The 16,218-nt window shown below is 45.3% G+C and overlaps 1 protein-coding gene across 7 annotated transcripts in view; it reads right to left on the reverse strand.

Moving 5' to 3' along the window:
* scrib (scribble planar cell polarity protein) overlaps nucleotides 1-16,218 on the reverse strand; it is a 96,603-nt gene that overhangs the window by 18,812 nt on the left and 61,573 nt on the right. For 2 of the 7 annotated variants that reach the window (XM_064330990.1, XM_064330994.1), the window contains exons 17-30: nucleotides 15,217-15,306; nucleotides 14,000-14,077; nucleotides 13,305-13,625; nucleotides 10,845-10,925; nucleotides 7,850-8,113; nucleotides 7,713-7,733; nucleotides 6,849-6,959; nucleotides 6,527-6,703; nucleotides 6,075-6,191; nucleotides 5,781-5,969; nucleotides 5,306-5,425; nucleotides 4,568-4,627; nucleotides 3,557-3,613; nucleotides 3,146-3,226 (exon numbers count right to left, since the gene is read on the reverse strand). In XM_064330990.1, coding sequence (XP_064187060.1) covers nucleotides 3,146-3,226; nucleotides 3,557-3,613; nucleotides 4,568-4,627; nucleotides 5,306-5,425; nucleotides 5,781-5,969; nucleotides 6,075-6,191; nucleotides 6,527-6,703; nucleotides 6,849-6,959; nucleotides 7,713-7,733; nucleotides 7,850-8,113; nucleotides 10,845-10,925; nucleotides 13,305-13,625; nucleotides 14,000-14,077; nucleotides 15,217-15,306 — 1,767 coding nt within the window. The remainder of the gene's footprint in view (nucleotides 1-3,145; nucleotides 3,227-3,556; nucleotides 3,614-4,567; nucleotides 4,628-5,305; nucleotides 5,426-5,780; nucleotides 5,970-6,074; nucleotides 6,192-6,526; nucleotides 6,704-6,848; nucleotides 6,960-7,712; nucleotides 7,734-7,849; nucleotides 8,114-10,844; nucleotides 10,926-13,304; nucleotides 13,626-13,999; nucleotides 14,078-15,216; nucleotides 15,307-16,218) is intronic. The other 5 variants (XM_064330993.1, XM_064330996.1, XM_064330992.1 and 2 more) reach the window with 4 other exon arrangements.

Here is a 16,218-nt window from a genome sequence, read left to right on the forward strand (position 1 = left end):
CTAAGTCTGTAAGATGACTGTGGAAGCCCTGTAGGAATGGGCTCAGAGTGACAGAGTACCCTGCAGTGAGAAGGGATGAGTCATGTGAGATGGAGGAAGACAGCTGGGCCAGAATAGTGGGTGGGTGGGTGGGGGGGGGGAGACTGAAACAGGGGCTGCTGACATTGCGGGAAACCCTGTTCCTGAAGAGAGGGCCAAGAGGCAGCCTGACTCACCTCACCCATGGACACACCCCAGCCTGAGCCACTTCACCCATTTCATGGACATACCTGAGCTTGAATCCCTTCACACATCGACACAGCCCTGTCTCTATGACTATACTGCACCGCCAAATGCAAGAATGTTACACCACAAATGTATTTTCCTCCATATTCTGTATTAGAATATACATTTTACGTCTTATCAAATTATGCAATTTGTTTGCTCACTTTGATTCATAAATGAAATTAAAACAAAAAATTTGAAAGGAGAAAATAAAATAGTTGCAGCTTATTCAAAACCACAAGTTAGGCAGAAACTGGAACTTAAAACTCACAATCCTCCAAGAATCCAGAAAATTCAATAATGACTCCTGTCACTCAGGGTACTATAATAACGCAATAGCTGAACCAGGTACCAGGAACTATTAACCATAAATCATAAACCAACCATAAATCAGCAACCATAGTTCTTTTACAAGAAGTCAACTATATAAACGACATCAAAGAAATCTTAGACGCTGAAATCGCAGGAAACTACCTACACTTGACCATTGACATCCATTTGCGTACTAATACTGCACTTCATTTCAAGCCTACGCCCCCCCCTTTACATAAATAAAAATTCTCTCTGAATAGTCTTGGCAACAGCTGCAATGCTATCTAGGTTAACCAGTCCTAAAAAAAACCATGTAGACCATTATTGTATTTGGCATGAGTCTTAGCCTTGCAACCGGTTAAAACTTAGTCCTTCTTCAGATACCTTGAATAATCCTTCTAATATTCAGGTCTATGGGGTATAAAAAACTTCTGAAAAACATTATACTTTATCTGACCTACAACATTACTGAAAACTGTCAATAGATTAAAATGAATAAATTCAGTCAGACTACCACTTGTATCCATTACCTTTATCTCAAGCACACTATATCTCAAGAAAAATGGCAAAGCATGGGAAATCACATTCATAAAACAATTTCAGTCACAAAATCAGACCAAAAAAATCAACCCAAGGTAGCCTTCAGAAGCACTGGATTGAATAATACAAAGTCATGCAATAGTAACACAATGAAACATGAAGAAGAGACAAAAAAAGAAATCAAAGAACCAAACAACAGAACCCTTGCTAGTGACACCCAATTTTTCCCCAGACTCACTGTAGGATGTTGGCGGGAGCACACGTTTGGTGGGGATCTCCTCTCTCACAAAATGTTTCCCGGACACTGCATGCCCTCTCTGGATGCCTGCCCCTTACATCAATCCCACAACCACCAGCTCCCCCTCCCCCCTTTTGACTATCTCTTAGCAAGACCTCAAAATAACCACTGAGAAGTGCCAACTGTCCCCCTCCCCCAACTCTCCACTGAATTGGTCTGGGAAAAGGTTGATTCACTGTGTCCTACCATTCTACATGCCTTCACTTCACATCCATAATATATAAATATGCACACTACTCATGACAAAGCGGAACTTCACCAAAGTGCAACAGATTCACTCTGTTCTCAGAGGCTGGTTTCCTAGTAAGGAGTTTGAAATGTTGGCCTTCGGGATTTGAGTGGGCTACAAGCAAGAGCCTTGGGTTTTCCACTGACTGGATCAAAAGAGAGATGTTAAGGACAGAGATGGTCTTACAGAGGGATGATTCTTCTCAAACAGCATAACTGTCAGAGAATTGGGATGGTAACTACAAGGCTGTAGGTTCAATTCTGAGGTTGGGTGCTGCCATTGTACCATTGAACAAGCTAATTAACTGTAATTATCATAGCAAATTATATGTATAAATGGATTGTACGTGAAGTAAAAGCTGTGTAAAGAGCAACTTCCGTAGGAGAACCAAGCAGAACCAATCCATTCAGGGTCAGAAGAATGATACAACACCATGTTTCATTCAGCGCTGAAGCTCTCCATGAAGAACAAGATCTTCTCAGATGGCACCCTTTCCATCTTTTCCCCTGGGAAACAACATTCTGGAATGTGAGCCGCTGCAGCAGCGGGATTGTGAGAAAACAAGGAACGGCGATTTATTCCTCATCCCTTATCCAGCCCCCCCTCAGGACAGAGAGATGGAGACGAAGCCTGGGAATGCAGAACCTGGAATGTGGGACTCGGAATGCGCAGATGGAACGCAAGGTCGGTCGCATTCCACCTCTCAGAAACACCTGCTGGGGGTCAGGGGTCACTGTAGGGATTCCTGGGAGATAAACACGGCAGATTCTGTAGGGTGTGCTATTTTGGGATGGCGAGCCAGAGCTGCAGTCATGAGGCCGCGGAGCAGACAATGGCCACAGGTCATCAAACACATATTAAGAGGTCATGTTCCAATTATGGACACTTACATATATGGTGTTCCTTAATGTGGCGTTTCAACAGTTCAGTGATAAGGCGCTAAAATAAAGTGTGAACAGCAACGTCTAATCATGCTGTAATTTTATAACCTGATTTCATAGATTGTTCAGGACGGAGTGTAGCACAGTGGGTAAGGAACTGGGCTTGTAACCGAAAGGTCGCAGGTTTGATTCCCGGGTAAGGACACTGCTGTTGTACCCTTGAGCAAGGTACTTAACCGGAATTGCTTCTGTATATATCCAGCTGTATAAATGGATACAATGTAAAATGCTATGTAAAAAGTTGTGTAAGTCGCTCTGGATAAGAGTGTCTGCTAAATGCCTGTAATGTAATGTAATGTAATGTTCATCTACTCTGTTAACAGTTTTCCATACCCCCAACTCCTAGGGCCTTCAACTACATTCTCCAATCTAGTCTTATTTCCATAATAGCTGATTCTACATAGGGGTCTGCCTGTTTTTATTAGAACCCACCTTTTAATGGTGAATGAAGTAACCCTGGGCCGACCCGACTCAAATTTCAACCAAGCATGCTAGAGGGACCGGACTGAAAAGCCCATGGGATGTGCTTGTGATGGGCTGTGTTAGACCAGTGAGACTCACCTGGTTGACCTTCTGCAGGCTAGTGGTGGGAAGTGCAGCCAGCGTCCTGTAGTCCAATTTGAGGGGACCTGTGTTGAAGTTCTGAAGGTGGGGAAGGAGACAGAAGGCTCAGATCTGAGCCCCCTTAGGACAGGGGACAGCGCTGAGAAGATCATTGTGATTTAAGGATCATAAAGACTTGGGGAGCAGAAAATGTTGAATCTGCTGCCTAGGCAACAGTCTTTCTGATGTAACCCAGGTCAGAGAAACCATAGAATTGCTAGATCCGCCTTCAATTATATCTAGTCTCACTAGAGGTACTTCCCAGGGCTGGTGTTTCCAACTCCTCAAAGAGCTTGAGGCAGCATAGCAGCTCTTTGAACAGTGTCTCCACCTACTGGAGAGATGGGGGATGGACAATGGGACCCTCACCTCAGCCTCCTCCTCCAGCAAGCGGTTGGCCTCCTCGCGCTCCAGGCGCATGCGCTCCTTCACCGGGGGGGGGGGGGGGGGCGGAGAGAAGGGGGAGTGGCCACCGAAAAGGAGTGGGGCGGAGGAGGAAATAGGGGGACACCCAGCCACACAACAGCACATGCAGACAGTGGTGTGACATGGGGTGAGAAAAAGAGAATGGAAAAGGGGTTGAGTATGGGATCAGAATATAATGGTCCAAGGCAAATGGGTGTGACATGGAACGAGTCAAAAGAAGAGGAGGGTAAGAAATGAAGAAAGGGTGGTAGTAAAGAAGGAGTGACAATTTGAAAGAGACCCAGACACACCATGGGGGGAGAGAAAGAGAGATAAAGTAGAGAGGGGGAGAGAGGATAGAATCCACACAAATTAGAAAATAACTTTTTCTATAGGGACTCCAGCAGAAATGGTAGCAGGCAAGGGGAGGTTTGCTGTGGTAGTGTTGGCAGAGACAGAGCCCTGGGGAGGCGTGGCAAAGGCGAGCAGACTCCCACTTTCTAACAGGGAGGAACCTCACTTTATATTTCCGACCTGTGTTCCACTACACTAATATCATAACTCACTGACAAAGATGAAAAATGACTAAGTTGTTAGTAGGGTACTGCTGGTTATTGTTTATAAAACAATAAAACACAAAAATAATTTGCCAACCTTTTTATATAATTTTTATAATCAAAATGTTTTCTGGAACAATTTGATGTATTCCCAGAAGGCATTCTAACCAATTAACCATCAGATTACTTATAAATAATTACACTTGCAGGAACGGTAATAAATGAAATGCAGAATGTGCTGACTGACCTAGGTAAACATTATACTTTGCATTCCCTGCATCCTGTAGCCATTAAGTCAGTTAAACACTCTCGAAAGGAAATTCACATCACCCCAAATTCCTTAAGCAGCTAGTTGAATGTGGTTCCTCCAGCCTATTGCCTTTGAACATGCAAAAAGAAGCTCTAGAATCTCACTTACCACTTTCTCAATCTCTTCTTTCTCCCACTGTGAAGCCTCCCGCACCATCTCTACTTCCTGCTTCAGAGAAAGGGTGGAGGGCAGCGGGGGAAAGACAGAGAGAGGGGAAGAAAATTTTTTCAAATATTTTTGCAAACACTTGCAGCAGACCTGGGTCAAATACGTATTTGTTTTGGATTCAAATACTTCTCTGTGCTCTACTGAGCTCGCCTGGTTTAATTGAGCCTGCCAATATGACCAAAACTTTTTGAGAGTATTTCACTGGTTCTAATACACCAGACAAGACCACTAAACCGCAGAAAATATTTGAATCCAGAACAAATACGTATTTGACCCAGGTCTTATGTGCAGAGAACATGCGTTAACCAATGCACTTAAAAGATATTTAACTCTTCACATTATTACGTTACTTTACTAAAATATTGTTATCTCCAATCATTCTGGCCACTAGATCAGAATTCCCTCTAATCTCCAAATTAAAAACAACCTTTGTGAAAGTGCTTATCCGGTCCTTGAGGGGATTCATTGTCAACCTGCTGTTTCACCTTTACTGCTATTACTTCAATTAATTAATTGCCTCTTGTTAATTAATTTAACCTCATCTTATCAGTAATTAAGGCAATTACATGGATATGAAATTACCTCAGCTAATGTACCAGGTGGGAACTTAAGTACGTCACCCCTCCAAGCATGGTATAGTAACTGGCCCAGCTGCTAATCTTAAATAAAGCTGCTCACCTTCTGAATGAGCTCCATCTCCTCTGGACTTAGGTCCCTGTCGATGGATGAAATGCTCTCCATGCTGTTTTTGCGGACAATGCCCGCAGCGAAGGGGTTGGCGATCACTCCAGGGGAAGCCTGAAGGTGAGTGCATGCACGCACACGCACGCACACACACACACACACACACACACACACACACAGATGAGGTGCTTGCCTGGGTAGTGTTTTTCTTTAACAGGAGTACTTGTCAACATTTCAAATACAATCCCATGTTGATATAAACTAATGCTTCCAAGACATGCTTGCAGGCACTCCAATATTTAGTTTTGATTGACATTGTTGACTGTAGCTTTATCTTCAATGCATCCATGAACAATGAAATATCTTGACTGTGTAGCAGGCTGCATGCCTGTTTCAAATGGCCCATAACTGGCCTCAGTGATCCCTGGAGTTTTGGAGAGGGCGTGAGACTGCCACACGGGGGTCTCACCTCCACGGCAGCCGCGTCGCGGGGGTCGAAGCCGTCGCAGACCAGCACGGCCAGGGTGTCCCCGACGCTGCGCAGAATGCGCACGGCCTCCGTGTGCGTCATGCCCAGAAGGCTGTGGTTGTTCACCTCCAGGATGCGCATGCCCACCCGCAGGCGCCCGTCCCGCGCGGCCGCCCCGCTGGAGCTCACCTGAGGGGGGAAGGGAGGGGGGGGGGAGGCATGGCTGGCGTCAGTCACCATTAGATTGTCGAAACACCGAAACAGAGCGAGCACGAGGCATGGCCATGCCGTCACCTTGGAGATGAAGATGCCCTCGTCGGTGGGGTCGAAGGGGTTGCCGGCGTGTCCTTTGGCGCCGCCGCGGATGCTGATGCCGAGCTTCTCGCCGGGCTGCTTCTCGATCAAGATTTCCTGCGTGTACGCAAAAGCCAGTCAGAACCAGGCAGAGATTCATGGGATCCTGTGACCAATAGGCTATGAGCAATGTGGTTTTTAGACTGATGTTAGCCTTGCCCGAGAATGCAAACACTACAGACCTCCTCTGTAAGGTTTGCCTAATCCTAGTCCTGGAGTGGCATGCTCAGCTGGATGCCAGCTCTCTTATCAACACTGATGAAAACGATTTAATCAAGGTAGTTATTAGCTGTGCAAGGGTGTCAGTGAACTGTAAATTAAGTTATTTTGGGTTGATGTTGATGATGTCTATTCATTATGATAATGATGATGTTGATGAGGGCACGGCTCACCTCCATGCCCGAGGGCGCAGGGTCCCTGCGCACTAACATGCGGATCTCATGCTTGTTGGAGAGCAGGGCGCGGACGGCCTCCTGGTGCGTGGCGTGGCGCAGGTCGATGGCGTTCACCTCTAGGATGCGGTCGCCCACCCGCAGCCCACTCCGACACGCCAGGCCCTGAGGGATGACCTGGGCACACAGACGGGCAGAGACAGCAAACAGATTTAATCACGGACAGACAGGTCAACTGACAAACACAATGACAGACAGGCAGACAGCTTAATATCACCCACGTTTTGACATCTGCACTCATGGACGTCAGCACTTAACTTACCTTAGAGATGAAAACCCCGGGCTCACGGACTCCAAACGGGTGGCTGGCATGGTCACTGCCTCCCACAATGCTCAGCCCCAGTGGGCCACCTGCCTTCACCAAAATAACTTCCTGTCAGGACAGGAAATAGGTTACAGTCATGAATGGAGTCCCCTTTTGTCTGATTAAACAAGAAAAGGCACACAAAGTCCTTGGAACTAAGTTAGAGGTAGGCAACTTATCAGAACTGTGTTGTCTGTGATTATATTACCATTTATAATACTCAACGGATTCTGTTTTACTTAGACATAGGACTTATTCATTTGTAAATCTAAGTATACATAACAACAGGCAAACTGGCAATAAGTTGCCTACCCTACTTTTCCAAAGTCTCTACAGAGTTTAACCCTGGAACTAGATATCCCTAGCTGGTAACACTTTACAATAAGGTCGCATGAATTGGTATTAACTAATGTAGTTAACACTATGTTATTAATCATGATGATTAATGAAGTTCAAATACATTAATTAAGCATGAAATTTAGTACTTACATTAATAAATGTATTAGTTACATGATTATTTATACATTAACAAACCATAGGATACACTTATAATTATTTAACCATGAACAAATGCATGAACTGTTTTTTTAATCCCAATATGAACTTGCATTAAATAATGTAGTTCTTAACATGAATGAATGATGTACAAATACAGTATGTTCAAAAAGCTGTACAGATTAACTTTTCAGTAGTTATCGATAGTAGTTAACAACTACATTCTATGCTAATGGAAATTCATGTGACCTTATTTTGAAGTGCTACCCACTAGCTTGAGATGTCTAATTCTCCTAGAAAGCTAATATTCAGACAAGATCTTCATACCCTCCACCACTTTCTCTGGTACTGCAGAGGAACGCATTTGAGACAAAAAAGACCACAGTTATCAGAATCTCTCAAATCTCTTTTCTCTTTTTTCAGAAAAACCATTTTAAAAACGAATCGACCGTGGCGACGCTCACATCGATGGGGTACTCGTCCTCCAGCGGCCGGCTCAGGTGGTTGAGTTCCGGGGAGCCGCAGCGGTCCTCTCCGGGCTCCTCCTGGTCGGGGGAGTCGGCGGGCTCCGGCGGCGGGGGCGAGTGCGGCCGGGTCCGCGAGGCGGCGGGGGAGCCCGGCGGCTCGGCCAGGCTGCGCTCCACCAGCAGGGTGATGGTGGGGGAGGTGCCGGTAAGCAGCGTTACTGCCTGATCATGCCTGGCCTCTGTCATGTCTACACCATTGATCTGGATCGACAGCAAATCAGCGCGTCACCCTCCCCAGCAGCACCACCATTAGCACGACAGGCCGTCAAACCGCACCACAACCATCGCCATGGCCGCTCTCAAAAATTTCCTCAACGTCCATTTGCAACCTATATTTTACGTGTACAAAATTTGATGAGTATTTGAACAGTTTGCTGCATTCTGCATTCCTAACAGATATAACAGAATATGTCATTTATGTGGTGAGATTTGGCCCATATTATTCTGCTACCCACTGCCGACAGTATATGTGCAAATCTGTCCATGATGAGGACAAACAAGCATGTATAATACATGTTCAATAATTACTTTATATACATATAGGGTGAGCCTGACAATGGAAAAAAATACTTTTATTTCTAAAAGTTTTACTGCATGAAAAGTTCAATTAGTGCCATCTGGTGTTGGCTGGTGAAAACAACCACACCATCCAATAAACCTCAGATTTCAAAGGGAGAAAAGTGTTACAAAAAACTTTTTTTTTTTTTTTTGCATGCAACGACAAATTTATATACTAAATTCAATCTGAAACATTCACAGAATACCATCTCAGATTCTCCTTTTTATACTTATTTCACATTTTTACCTATTTTGTGAAAATGACAAACAATACACGCAAGTGCTGTGACTTGCTGTAGATATCAGAAACCACATATTGGGCAACGACAGCCCAACATGTACATGAATTCACCCTGCATTCATCTGTTTTATACAAGTAATAGTCAAAATAGTAGTCAGACTTTATGTACAATATTGTTAATATATTACATGTACCATGGTACCTATCTGCTATAATAATCCAGAGCGGAAATCCTGGCTGTAAGTGTTGTTAATGTTAGTGAGAGTGCATATAGGTCCCTGTCGCAGATACACAGAGAGGCAGAGAAAGAGACAGAGGAAAGAGGAGCAGTGCTATTGTCAGTGCAGCTGATCCCAAAAAAGCCCACAAATGCTTCTGCAAGCAGTGGAGCATGCAGCACACTAGCAACATCACACCACACCACCAGACACCAGGTGCCTCGCTAAGGTATCTTGCAAGTATGGATCTGATATTTTCCCATAAATGTACGTGGTGCCTCACAGACAAGGATATCTCAAGTTCGGTCCAACAGGGTACATATGTGCTGCATGCCCCAATATGATGCCATAAAACCTAACTCATAGCCACAGTGCTGACTGCTGTTGCAATGACTGTATATGTGCAGTTCTACAGTAAAGTTTTGATAATGTGCTCATATCTGACTGGAATATCCATAAAATTCAATTTAGTCAACACTGTCCTGCACAGTCACCTGTCTATATGCAATGCAATTGGCTCTAATCTGATAGATACTGTCCTGGACAGTTTCATGTCTTATTGATTAGTGTGGGCATGTGTATTTTATAAAAGATTAGATGGGATTGCAATACACTGAAAATAAGATTCCAAATAAGGACTAAAGATCAATCAATTGGCCTTTTATTGCACTAGCAATAGGGGCATTGCCTATTAAACCAATAGGAGTTCACCATCTAGTCCCTGCGCTTATCGTGACAAACAGAAGCCACCACTGACCAGACAGTACCAGCTTTTACCGCCGGCTGATATGCTACTGCAGCTGCTGCCATGGTAATGCATGCTGTTACCATGTCAGCGGGCCCAGAGGCTCCACCCACATCCCCCAACACCACACCCACCACCGAGCAGGCAAGGAAACAGATTGGGAATTTCAGTGAAGGCCATGCAGAGGAAACAAGGAGAGAAGGTGAGAGAGGGGGACAGCAAAAAGGGAGGTAGGGGGCAAAGGTAAAACAGGTAAAACACATTCACACAGAGGCGATAAAAGATATATAAACAGAGAATCAGTTAGCATTCAGAAATCTCTGTATACAGGGCAAAGGAAAAGAGGCCACAGAGAAATATTTGAGGGTGCCATTTCACAGTACACCCTGTTAGATATCAACTAAATCTAAGGTATCTGCAAGGGAACATAAATTCTTACTGATTGCAAGAGTGCAAATGCAATGTGGATGCAGCAGAAATTTTAAAATATGGCTTCACAGCATTCACATTCAAGAACATGAGTGTGAAGTCATATAGAAGCTCATGCAAAATACAATTTGAATTGAATTTGACTACAATTAAGACATTTCCCTGGGTCACATTTAGATGGCCGAGTCCAAATTTAAGGTCAAACAGCCCAGTTCAACAGTTCAGACAAAGTGCAGCCATGTTAACACATTTCCCCGGCAGGCAGGCCAAACTCAGCCAGAAACAGGTATGAGAGGCGAAGGCATGGTCTGCCGCTGTGGCATTATGGGAATGCCAACATGAAGGCCACAGCAGGGACAGAAAAGTGAATGACATGAAGAGCATGCAGGAGTGAGGAAGCCATCACCGCCATCTTGGAGAGGAATGAATACGCAGCAGGGTTAAAATAAGTCAAGAAGTTACGATTCAAATCAGACACCAACACAGAGAGGGGCTCCCCTTTAAGCCAAGCAGAGCACAGCCACTTCAGCGAGGGGGTAGAAACAAGCTCAGCTGACAGTGAATGAGTGATGAAGAGGTAACTTATTCTTCTGTATGACTAATCATTGGCAATGTGATGCGTAGATGTAGTACCAGCACAGATTCCTACGCTTACTACTCATCTACTCCAATGCTATGGCTAATAAGGAACACTCTTGTTAGAATGAACAGATTTTGATGGACGAAGGGGCATGTACTCACGGAGATGACCCTGTCTCCCACGCGTAGTATGCTGTCGCGGTGAGCAGACCCGCCCTCGGCGATGCGGGAGATGAAGATGCCCTGTTGGCACACAGGAGACTTGGTTACCACAGCAACATCCTCAGCAACAACCCAGACTGCTTAGTATTAGAAGACTGTGGGCTGGTAGATGGAACATGTTACAGTATGTTGGCAATCCTGAGTAAAATACAGTACCAACATATGACTCAGATGGTCTCCAGGAGGTATAAAATCTAACTGCTTGAATTACCGCCATCTGCTGTGGAGAAATGTTTTGGTGTTGATTAAATTACAGCAATAAAAAAAATATGCGAAAGGATCAACTGAAAAACAGGACCATGACAGTTCTGTCCAGAAAACAAATCCAGATAGTACTGCCATTCTGTGCAATGTGAAAAAAGATTAGCGATATGTTGCAATATGTTGAAGTCTGTGGGAACATAGTGAACGGAAATGGGCCTCCTGGAATACAACTGGAAAGTAACCTGGCAATACTAAATTTATCAGACATATATGCAGGCAGTGCATGCTAATAGTTTTCAAAGGAGACTGAGATATCCAAAAGAACAGGCATATCATTTGACCACTCCCACTTCCAAAAGGATGCCTTCTGCTCAAAAAGTGGCAATTTGGTAATGTGACAAGTCTCTAATTTATTCAGCCGTTTAGCTGAGAGATTTTGAAATGTGCTGCTAGTAGCAACATCTGTTGACTGACATTTACATTCAGACGGACAGTCAGTTCACAATGTTCATTAATTCATAATGTCATGAGCCAGTTGCACCTGCAGGCTACACATTGTGCACTGGAACTGCCACACTGCTTCACAATGCTGGTTCCGTAAGAAACCCTTTGTGAAGGAAAGGAGATGAGCCAGCTTAGAACAAACTTCTTTGGTGGTCTGTATATTTTAGGAGTTCAATAACGACCCACTGACAAGCAGACATGTGCATGGATACCGAATAAACTCACTCACGGTAACCATGTTCAGAAGCCATCATCACCAATAAAACACAAACATGATACTGGCTTAGAAAGACTAGGAATGCCATTAAAGTAGTTTTAAGACCAAAACATTTAAAAGAGTGGATATATGTATACGCACCCAGGATTACAAGCAATAAATCAGTTTATTTGACACGCTGTCCTTGGCCTCACAAGGTACCGTTCAAAAGTCCAAACATAACTGAGCGAGAGAGTTCTAGAGTTGAAGCGCCGTGATGGCAGAAACCCAGAACCTGACCAGGACTATGGAGTTACAGCCCCATGGCTCTTCACAGCTGGTCTCAAAATGAATGTGATTCTATGAATGTCTGCTCCAGGAGGCACCCCACGGCTCAGGATGAGGACTCTCCCCCTAGGGTGTCATAGGGTGTCATTCTCAGTTCCGCCAGCTCGAGCCAAATCAAATGCCCCAATGTCACTGTTTTAATAAACACTCACAAGCGATCCATGCAACTGCCAATTAGCTGCATAATTTCAATCTCATGAAAAATTCCTCAGCAGCACTACAAACATGCAAAAGCTCTTACAGAATGACCAGACTTCACTTGGATAACTTTCTATATATGCATAATAAAAATCAAACACAAACTAAAGAGCTCCCAAGCTACACTTAACGGCTATAAATGCAAAAAAACATCCATACTAACAGCCATTTTAACCACAGAGCTAGCCAGAACTTACAAATACGCAACCGTGAGTGCGCGTCTTTGCTTGACCGTACCCCGAGCGATGAGTGTAGGACCTGTGGAACAGTGGAACATGTGGGCCAGGAGTGCATGTCACCCTGAACCAAAAATACCCCCCACGCCCCCCAACCATTCAGGGGCCTATCAGGTGTCACGGCCAGCTATTCATAACCTCGTCTCCATGGCAACGCCGCCAAACGAGCGGCTGAAAAAGGTACTGTCCGAGTCACAGGGGAAGGTGAGCGGGCGAGGGAAAGGTTCAACCTGCTACACAGCATTCGGGACGTCTCGTTAAAAAGAGCTTCGTGAGTCAAGTCCCATTAACAGTGTTCTCTTTCCTATGACTCAACTGGTACTCATGAGCAATGCATTACCCTGCAGACACGACTACAAGGAAAAAGCTACAGAACAGCAGATTTGGGGTTCTGAGAGGCGCATTATGAGTGGTAAAAAAAGAATGTGGAGAAGAGAAACATTCATGCTGTAGCTATGCCTTCAATGTAATACCTTACACTGCAGCTGGGTGTAACTACAAGTATATACATAAATGTATACAAGCATGTATACATGTATTTACTGTGTATACGGATATGTACATGCACACACATAAATAAACACATATCTCTGAATTATGTCTACATGTACACAGGTATGTAAGCATACGTGTGGATGTATGACAGTCTGTATGCATGCATTTATGTATGTGCGGATGCACGTTTGCATGTCTATGCGCAGGTGCGTCACTCACAGTGTCCCCCGTGCGGTAGGGCGTGGAACCTTTGCCCCCGGCGATGCTGAAGCCCAGGCCCTTGTCGTTGCGGACGAGGCAGGTGGAGAGGCGCTGGCGGCCGGCCCCGGGGGAGGGGGGCTCCACGCAGAAGGGCAGCCCGCCGCTGCGCCGCTCTCGGGGGAAGTAGTCGTCCTCGGGCCGCAGGGGCGTGGTGGTGATGGCGTTCTCCGGCTCCACCATGCGCTCCCTCAGCACCGTCATGGAAACGGCCACGCCCGAGCTGCGCAGGGCCTCCACGGCCTTGTGGTGCTCTGCCCCCTGCAGGTCCGTGCCGTTCACCTGAGGGAATGTCATGGGTCAGGGGGTTATGATCAAAAACAGCCGAGAGGGGGAAAAAACAAGATACACTCATTTAATTTGCTCTGTTCGGTGACACTTGCTTTCCAGAACCAGACACTTGCTTGTGACAGAAAAAAAAAACTTGCATTCCAGTACACTACAATGTGACAGAAAAAAAAAACTTGCATTCCAGTACACTACGATGTGACAGAAAAAAAAAACTTGCATTCCAGTACGCTACAGAATAATATCACCTCAGAATAACTCACAGGACATAGAAAATGTAAAAATACAGCAAGAGAGCCAAAGCCTGGAGTAAAACCTTTGCGCTTGTGTGCCGAAGAAAAAGTCACTCCTGGGCGACGTGCGTTTACCTCCAGTAGTTTGTCTCCCACTTTGACTCCGGCGAGAGCTGCTGGGCCCTCCTCAGACACCCTGGAGATGAAGATGCCCTGCGGGGTTCAGGACAGACGGACACTCAGGTCACACACCGAGCCTAGGAAGTGCGTTTGCTAGACGTTTTTGCACTCATTCGCATTTCCATTGCAAGTATATGTTGTAACAGAATTGTGTTTGCTGGAACATATATATATATATAAAACATTTCTTACTATATCAGATCATATTGGATCGGAGCTTAGCAAAATATAGCCAAATATCAAACCACTGCTTCAAGAATGGAAACTGTATCATATCAAGGTGAAAGCTATGGTTTACACTCCTAGTCTGAACCAGCTAAGATGAAGGAATGGCCGGGGCCAAATTTAAAGCAGAGGCAACTATTCACAGCGAGCCTCCCATTTTCCAGTAGGCTGTGCAGCCGCGGGGCTCTGAAATTCTACACCCCATAATGAAACTGACCACAATAAAAACAACTCGACCACCGTTTGAGTTTCCATTAGTCACAGAGCTCAACACTTGCATCCGTCTGACAAATGCTTAGCCTAAGGCTTCCCAGGTAACCAGCCCGTCGTCCGGGGGCTATTTGGTGCGGTTGCTAAAACAGTCTGAATTGACTTCACTGGTCTGGTGAAGCTGGCTGGCTCTGCGCCCCTTCCCTTTCATTTTAACCTTGTCAGGTCTGTGCGCAATGCTGACATTACAGCGCTGCAGTGTATTAGACAGTGGGCTCCATAGGAAAATAATTACTGAAAATGCCTGTAACAGTTTAGTAATAAACTCAAAAATGGAAAAAGTACAAAAGACAAATACCATAGAGGGATCTGTACTTATTTAGAAATAAATGCCACTGAGTCACACTAGTACAAAGGGTATATAGTGATTAGTAATCCACATTAAGTAATCTAATCTCACATTTCCTGAGAACCCTTCCTCTGTGTCGCCTGCACCCTGTATTACGAGTGTATTAATAGTGTAGTTAATGGACATGCTGAGACTTTTGTCTGGCAAAGGTAATCCCCAGTATGTCAGCGCCTGAAGTGGGAGAGAGTGGCAGCTGTTTGAGCCGGCGACCCGGGGGAAACTATGCGCCTGGCCACACCGACGGAAAGGAAACGGTCGAACCCGGACCCAGCCAGCCGTTCCCTGCTCCAGACCTCCCTTTAGAGACCCCCGTCCCTCTCCCCCTTACCTCGTCATCCCCCTTGTAGGGCGTGGAGCCTTTTCCCCCCGCAATACTGATGCCCAGTCCCCCAGTCTGGCGTAGGATGGTCAGGGTGAGCTGGAAGCAGAGCAGGACGGTTAACACCTCCAGGGAGGGCGGGTCAGCTCAGTCCCCTACGAATGGGAACTAGGGATGGATGGAATCCCAAAAATTCACTCACTATCCAGTCAGCAGTACACCAGGACAGACCCCACTGTATTACCACAAAAGGGGCTATAACACAAAACCAAATCGCCTTGTCAGCTTAATCCTGGCTCTGGATTTTTACTGTTGGGAGGGTGGAATTCTTCCATGGTGCAGGGTTGACAGGAGCAAGTAAAATGGTTCTTGAGGTGCTCTGTTCAATTCCAGTGTCAGGGGCGTGGGTATAGACCTCTGCATGATGAAATATATTTTGGAGGTTCTTTATCTTGCGTTTACTTTATAACACCTCACATCCGGAAAGCCAGACTTGTAATTACAAATAGTAAAATAGTACTCCAGCCCCTAAAAACGTAATGTTTCAACAAAAACGCTGGATTGAACTTCGCTCCCCAGACCCCAATTTGAGCATCAATCGCCTTGCTTTTGAACACTGGTGAAATACAGAGGGGACTGACTTCGGCTAAATGTCTGCAAAGTGGAAAAACACAAACAAAGAGCATGCGCTGGGGTAGGATCAGTGTGTGTGCTCAGGGGGAGTTCAAATCGAAATGGAAACAGTCGAATAGCCACTAAGTGGATAACCTGTTTGAGGTGTGACTAACTACGGCAAGCCATGGGAATGAGGATGGGAGTTAGTGGAGAAGGAGAAGGGTTAGCGGTGTCAGGAGGGTGGAGAGGAATGCTGTGTTTTGGGTCAGGGAATCAGTGCTGAAGATCGCTGTCTAAAGCACCAGAAAACATGGCCATTGGGCTCTTTAAAGCTGCAAGTAATCAAGTGTTCAGTGCATACTTCCACATTATAGTCTGCATCCATATAATGAACAG

The sequence above is a fragment of the Anguilla rostrata genome, chromosome 4 (assembly GCF_018555375.3).
Source record: "Anguilla rostrata isolate EN2019 chromosome 4, ASM1855537v3, whole genome shotgun sequence".
NCBI lineage: Eukaryota > Metazoa > Chordata > Actinopteri > Anguilliformes > Anguillidae > Anguilla > Anguilla rostrata.